The sequence below is a fragment of the Guillardia theta genome, assembly GCF_000315625.1.
Source record: "Guillardia theta CCMP2712 unplaced genomic scaffold GUITHscaffold_266, whole genome shotgun sequence".
Classification (NCBI taxonomy): domain Eukaryota; class Cryptophyceae; order Pyrenomonadales; family Geminigeraceae; genus Guillardia; species Guillardia theta.
In genome coordinates, this window is record NW_005434410.1 from 34,460 (window position 1) to 41,566 (window position 7,107).

General features: G+C 58.0%; 2 protein-coding genes across 2 annotated transcripts in view; one reads left to right on the forward strand and one right to left on the reverse strand.

The window, feature by feature from the left end:
* GUITHDRAFT_149010 (hypothetical protein) overlaps positions 1–1,580 on the reverse strand; it is a gene marked incomplete at both ends in the record, with an annotated part of 3,984 nt that extends 2,404 nt beyond the window's left edge. The window contains 4 exons of the mRNA XM_005818809.1: positions 125–193; positions 349–828; positions 1,027–1,086; positions 1,197–1,580. Coding sequence (XP_005818866.1) covers positions 125–193; positions 349–828; positions 1,027–1,086; positions 1,197–1,580 — 993 coding nt within the window. The remainder of the gene's footprint in view (positions 1–124; positions 194–348; positions 829–1,026; positions 1,087–1,196) is intronic.
* Positions 1,581–3,406: 1,826 nt separating this feature from the next.
* On the forward strand, positions 3,407–6,391 carry GUITHDRAFT_121936 (hypothetical protein; the record flags this gene model as incomplete). The annotated part of the gene is made up of 2 exons (XM_005818810.1): positions 3,407–3,533; positions 3,669–6,391. The coding sequence occupies 2 exons, from the start codon at positions 3,407–3,409 to the stop codon at positions 6,389–6,391; spliced, it is 2,850 nt and encodes a 949-aa protein (XP_005818867.1).
* Between the last annotated feature and the right edge of the window lie 716 nt (positions 6,392–7,107).

Consider the following 7,107-nt stretch of genomic DNA (forward strand, 5'->3'; position numbering starts at 1 on the left):
CTCCTCCTCCTGGTCCTCCTCCTCCTCCTCCTCCACCACCACCACCTCCTCCTCCTCCTCCTTCCTCCTGGTCCTCCTGGTCCTCGTCCTCGTCCTCGTCCTCCTCCTCCACATCGTTTGTGACCTGCAACAGGGTCCATGCAGATGGCGACATGATAGGAGAGGCAGCGAGCAGCTCAATGCGCTGGTGAAGCTGACAGAAGGTCCTCAGGCTAGCCGCAAGGAGAGAGGGGAGGAAGGAGAGGAGGCAAGTTGAGACAGGGAGCGAGGGAAACACATGGCGCAAGAGACGAGGGGAGGTAAAGGAGGGTAGGAGGAAAGGCACGGGGTGGTGGGAAGAGAGGGGACCTGTCGGCCGAGGGCGGAGATCTGTCGGATACGGACGTAGTTGTCTCCCTTCCTGTTCACATTCCCGCTGTTCACATCGAAACCGGCAAGCATCCAGCAGGGGAGGATGGGAAGGTCGAGGGTGCGGTGAAGGAGCGACAGCCAGAGCTTGAACACGAGCATCGCGATGCAGATCCCGTGTATGATCCCGGTGACCCCTGCGTACCCGATGTTCCCCGCCAGCTCGTTCAGAAGCTCCACCGGCGCCCATAGCATCATAACGACGCTGCTTCCCTGCCTGCCACTACCGCCGCCACCGCTGCCTGGAGCGACCTGCTTGAAGGGCATGGTTTCAACCCTCGGGTACTGCAGCAGCCCGTGTGTGTTGGGGCTCATTGCTACTGTCTCTGCCCGAGCCTCCAGCTCCCACGTCCCAACCTCCCGCAGGAGCAGGGAGGGAAGCGAGCCGCTCTGGAGCCTCCCGATCACTTCCGTCAGCACCTGCTGGCCGCGTCAGGCACGGAGGAGGAGGACCAGGAGGAGGAGGACCAGGAGGAGGACCAGGAGGAGGAGGACCAGGAGGAGGAGGACCAGGAGGAGGAGGACCAGGAGGAGGAGGAGGAGGGGAGGAGGAGGACCAGGAGAAGGAGGAGGACCAGGAGAAGGAGGAAGACTTGGAGGAGGGGGAGGAGGAGCAACCTGCTCAACCAGGAAGGACTCGTTGATCTGCATCAGCGCCTTCTCGAAGTCAGAGGCATGCTGGAAGTTGGGGGGTCGGCGCGCAGGTCAGGGTCGAACGGGATGGTGGAGAAGTAGCTGGAGTTGCAAGGGCGGCTGTAGATGATGAACTGCGCAGTGACGGAGAACACGCTGTAGCGGAAGCCGCAGCAGTGAATGTCACAGAGCCGAGGTCGGTTCAGGTGCTTGTCCAACGTCAGCCAGAAGTTTGCCGTCTGCCTGATGAGCTTGATCGAGTGGGACTGTCTCCTCGCCCCTCCCTCCCCCTTGTACTCCCCTAGCAGGCCTGGCGGCCCCCCACACTCGAAGAAGAGGTGCGAGTAACGGGAGGAGCGCGCCATGACCAGCAACGCCTTGCTCAACAGAGACAGGTGCACGTCCCTTACGACCAGGGCGACGCAGGCAGTGAAAGAATGGACGTTCCATCCTACCAGCAGCCCCATTCCCTGCTCTGCGCTCTCCTTGGGCCAGAAGATCCGAGTCACGTCGGACTTCTTCCTCCTCACAGTCTCCATGGCCTCAAGTTACTCTCCACTGGTGCTCAGGTTGTTCCGCACAACCAGCGCCTAGCCCAGCGCAGCTTCTGAACCACCCGCGTGACCCTCGGTCCTCATGGCAGCGCTGGGCAAAAACGAGTCGAAGGCGTGCTAGAGAGCACGGGAGGAGAGAGGAAAGTAGAAAGTTGATCGATATCTGCTGCCTAAATCGCTTCTATCATGCACACATTCACTCCTGCCTCCTGCTTATTCTGTTCCTTACCCTGGTCCTTCTTCAGCTCCTGTGCTCATTCCCTGTCCTCAATCTGTCTCTGTCCCTGATCAGCTTCTCCTGCTCCCATTCCCTGCTCCTCCACGCCTACGCTCGCTCTGCCATCCCCTAAGAAGCGGCCCTCATCCCCATCAACATACATCATCGCCCTCATATCCTTCGGGTCCCCTCTTCCCCACATCCGCCCACCTCAAATGAAATTTCCCATGGTTCGTGTAGTAATATTCGAAAACACTCGATTCCACTTATGCAGGAACCGTACGCGACTCTTTCAGTAGTAAACCATAGCTGGAAAGTGTCGGGTGGTGGGGTACTTTTGGTGACTTCTGGGGTGCGGGGGTAGTGTCAGACGATGCCTTTTTGATTGTGACATGGGTAGGGTTAGTTATCTAGGGGTACTTTGGTAGTAAAATCAGAGGAGTGGTGGGGTAGTAGGTACACCAAATGGAAATTCTAGATGAAGATTGCTAGGGGTGGTGCATCTGTGGTGCAAAAGGTGCGCAGGGGGGGTGGTGTAAAAGATAATTTAGATGAGGGAGGAGTTTGATCTTGAGATGAGGGGTCCTATAGGTCAATCTAGGGGGTGGTAGTGTTCACGGGGAATTTCCGGATCACCGAGGGGTGGGTGGTAATGAATTGGGGTGGGTAGACAAGAAGCTGGGGGGGTAGAAAGTTATAAATAGGGTGGGTCCAGACCCAGAGAAAGCATGACCCATGCAATATTTTCAGTACCCTACCATAGTCAGGTTATCAATTATAGAAAATACCGGTACTATCATCACCCCCACCCCTCTTTTCGACCCCAAACATTCCGATGACCGCGGACCTGCTAATTCTATCAGCGTCCATCCCATTCCCCCCCCCCTGCTACCCCTGCTGCTCCTCTCCCTCCCTCCCTCCCCTCCTCCCCCTCCTCCCCTCCTCCCCTCCTCCCCAACCCAATCTCCCTCCCCTATCTCCCTCCCTGTCTCCCTCCCTGTCTCCCTCCCTCTCTACTCCTTCCCTGTCTCCCTCCCTCCCTCCCTCCCTGTCTCCCTCTCTACTCCCTCCCTGTCTCCCCTCCCTGTCTCCCTCTCTACTCCCTCCCTGTCTCCCTCCCTGTCTCCCTCCCTGTCTCCCTCTCTACTCCCTCCCTGTCTCCCTCTCTGCTCCCTCCCTGTCTCCCTCCCTCCCTGTCTCCCTCCCTCCCTCGTCCCTCCCTATCTTCGTCCCTATCTCCCTCCCTCCCTCTCCTTCATAATTGCTTGCACGCGTATTTCCCATCTGCTCAGAGTGCCACTGGATTCACTTCTTAACGAGCCAAACCCTGCACGAAGGCTAATCGACTCTCCTTCTCCCACTCTCAGCACCAGCACAAAGGCCGCTGAGCCTGTGATCCAATCCCAACTTCTGCTGCTGGCATTTCCTCCCGCCCTGGGCAGATCAGCAGGCGGGACTAACTCGAATCTCAACAGATGCCGGTCCATGGACGAGCTTTGGATTAATTCCTTGACAGCTTTCCAATCAAATTCATGCACGCTGCTGAGACGCTTGCATCGCCCGTTAGCTTGAACCTCTGATCACCTTGTCAACAATGCGGCAAAGGGATCAGGTCTTTGCCAACCACGGCATCCCTCTACTGTGCGAGGAGGCAGACGAGCTTGCGTTTCGACTGCAGTACAACAGGTACCACAAGAAGACCATTGAAAGGATCATGCTTGGTACCTCGTGTACATATAGTATGTTTGCAGTGAGCTTGCTGTTAAGTGCCGAATGTCGAGCACAGAGTTTTCTCTGTCTTGCACAAGCATTCTTGTTTTCCGCCAATTCGATCCTCTGTATTTTATTCTTTGCAGGGCTGGCCTTGCCGTCCTTTGAGCCTTACGTCAACCGCAGCAGAAACAAAGACATCCTCTTCACAGTCTGGAACACCCTGGCGTTCATGTTGGAGATCGCTCGGAAAACCATAGCGGACCTCCGGAGATCTGAGACCCCCATGATGCTCTCTCCGCACGTGAACATGACGATTGACTACTTGCATGGCGTCCCTTGGACTTGGAGCTGCTCGGACTCCAACCCAGTGGACACAGCTTGGAAGCACCATACTGTGTTCTCCTTTGAGGACGCGCAATGTACAAGTCGACTGCTGACCAACGAAAGCATTTCTGTCTTCCTCTTCGTCGGATTTTTCATCCCCCTGACGGCGGGGATCGATGGCCAGTCGGCCGCATGGCTGTGCGTGACGGAGGTCTTGTCGTACGTGCTGAGTGGACTGTGTGTTGGCCATGAGCTGGGCTCGATGGTGCACGTGGTTGTTCTGCTTGGCACCTTCACCCTCGCAAACATCCTGATCTGCAACTCGAGGATCAGTGCGGCTCGAGAGCGGTTCATGCGCGAGAAGGGCCTGAAGGCTTCGACGGCGCAGACCCTCCAGCTGCTCTGCACCATGATCCCGAGGTCCCTACACACCAAGTTGAAGCATGAGAAGCAGAAGCTGTTTGTCGGCAACACGATGGATCACTGCACTATCATGCACCTCAGGATCTCTCCCGCGGCATCGGAGGACGTGTCACGGCGGCCTCACGACGTGTTCAACCTCGTCGACAAGGTCTTCTCGGACTTCGACTCGCTCGTCGACGCCTTCGGCATGTTCAAACACTACCACTCAGAGGACGTCTACGTCGTGGCTTGTCCGCGTGCTGCGTGTCCCTTCCAGGCCCCTGTCAACCATGCGGCGTACGTGTCGATCTCGGCCAAGAAGATGATCATCCTTGCTCAGCAGCTGATCGAGCGCTCGAAGCTCTACCGCTCCCCGTCGGGAGAGGTGCTATGGGCCAAGGTCGGGATCCATGTGGGGGAGGTGGCGGGTGCGGTGATCGGCCACCAGAGGAGGTTCTACTCGCTGTTCGGCAGCACTATCCATGACTGTCGGAGGCTCTGCGACGCGAGCGAGGCGGGGCGGATCCTCTGCTCAGAGCAGCTGGTGGAAATCCTCAGGAAGGACGTGAGCACCTGCCTCATCTATCACAGGAGTGAGGCTGGTGAGAGCCAGCTGGGGTCGGCGTACTTTGTGGAGGTGGACGAGGAGAACTCGCTGGACCTGGATCCTGAGTCGCTGTACTCCTCCTCGACCTCCAACATCCCTCGCCGAGAGGAGGAGCACCCCATGTCGCTGCAGACCGCCTCCAGCGCCTCCAACGCCACGACATCGTCGGGAAACGCGATGGATGCAGAAACAAGCGTGTCGGATGCCAGCAACTCCAACACGACCTGGAGGATTTTCTTGCAGGAGGATCAAGAGGAGGACCTTGTCGAGAAAAGCAAGAGGAGCAGGGAGGCCCTCCATCACGTCAACTCGACCTGGTGCGAGTTCGCCGACGTGGCAACGGAGGCGAGCTTCCTGGAGAGCCGAGCCATGAACGTGTTCACCCGCACCCTCATCGGCATCTTCTGCAACAGCGTTGTCTTCCTCTCCTCTCTTCACGCCCTCAAGGACCTCAGGATCTTGCAGGTGGAGGAGTACCGCCACGTCAGCTGGAGGATCTCCTTCATGCAGTTTGCGGGCTTTTCTGTTCAGCTGATGATTCTTCTCTGCGGCCTCGTGGCCTACTTCAGCCACCTCCGCTTCTTCCACTCCGGGTCGGTCAAGACTGCCGCGAGCCTCCACTCGTGTGTTGTGTTCTGGCAACGCGCTCTCGTCCTCTGCAACTTCGTCTTCCTCGCAGCTCTGGTCCTCTGCGGCATCTGGATCAACACGACGGGATCTTGCCTCCTCTTCTTCCCGGTGTTCAGTGCCAGCAACCTCCTCCAAGCTGGGTGCCAGCTGAAGGAGCACACCATCATCATGCTGATCACGACCGGGCTGACCGTTGTGCTGATCTACTGCTGGATCCCCGGCATGTCCCTTGTCGCCATCATCTTCACCTACTTCGTCCTCTACATGAGCAACAGGGCGCTCAAGGAGTTCAACTGGGTGGAGAGGGAGCAGTGGAGCGCGTCCCAGCTGATCAGCGCAGAGAACAAGGCCATCCTGCACATCCTCAACGACCTGTTCCCTCCCGACATCGCGCACGAGATCGTCAGCACAGGAAGGATCACCACCAGACTCCGCAGGGCCGTCGTCCTCGTCCTCGACATCTCCTGTTTCTCCCAGCTGACTGCCCAGCTGACCCCCTTGCAGGCAGCTGAGCTCTTTCACCTCCTCTTCTCCCGCCTCGACAGCGTCGCCTCCTCCTTCCGAGCTGCCTTCAAGGTTGACTCGCACAACGAGACGTACAGCTGTGCCGCCTGGGCGAAGCCGGGGGAGGAGCAGAGCATGTGCAAGAGGATGGAGACGATGGGGAGGAGGATGGTGGCGGAGGTCATGGAGGTGGCGAGGGAGAAGAAGGTTGATCTGCATGCCACCGTCGGCATCGCCATGGGAGGGTGTGTAGCTGGAGCGATAGGAAGGCTCCAGCAGCGATACCAGCTGAAGGGAGAGGCGATGGAGGAGGCGAGGCGGCTGCAGGCGTGTGCGGGGAGAAACGAGGTCAGGATGGGGGAGGCGGTGAAGAAGTTGGTAGGGGAGAACGAAATGTAAGCAGGTGAAGGGGAGGGGAGGGGATGACGATGGAAAGGTTAAGATGTAAAACAAGGTCGGTCACATGGTTAAATTTTCAATGATGGTGAATGAATACTCAATGATGTACATGTAGATCTCAAGGGGTAGATTGCCCCCCCCCTTTCCCCCCTCCTGCTCCTGCTCCTGCTCCTGCTCCGGCTCCTGCTCCTGCTCCTGCTCCTGCTCCTGCTCCTGCGACTGCGGTTGCTCAGCCTCCTGATCCGGTTGCTGCTCCTGCTCCTGCTGCTGATCCCGTTGTTGAGCCGGACCCTCCTCTGGTAGCTGCTCAGCATGGGCTCTCGGCCATGCATGCGATGCGGGACATCCTCGGACCCAGGCTCTCCGCCCAGCTCTCCGGCCTTGGGGGCCATCGTGGGATGAGGGTGATGATGACGGGGGTCAAGGTGAGGTGAAGCCTTGGTGGAAGCTACTGGATCATCCTGCGAAAACAAATCAGCTGGGGGGGAGGAGACGCACAATGCATGCTCGAGTTCTGTTAGAGCAGCATGGGAAGAGCAGAAACGTGGTCAGGAGCATCTTGACTTTTCTTTTGTTCGCTATCGTCCAAAAGTTCACTGGATATTTCCTCCCATCCGCCATGTTCGGTTGTTCTCTTCCTCCACATCTTTCCCTCCTTCGCGCTACACAGCTTCTGGTACTTCGCCTTGTGCTTCGACTCTCGCCCTCTCTGACCT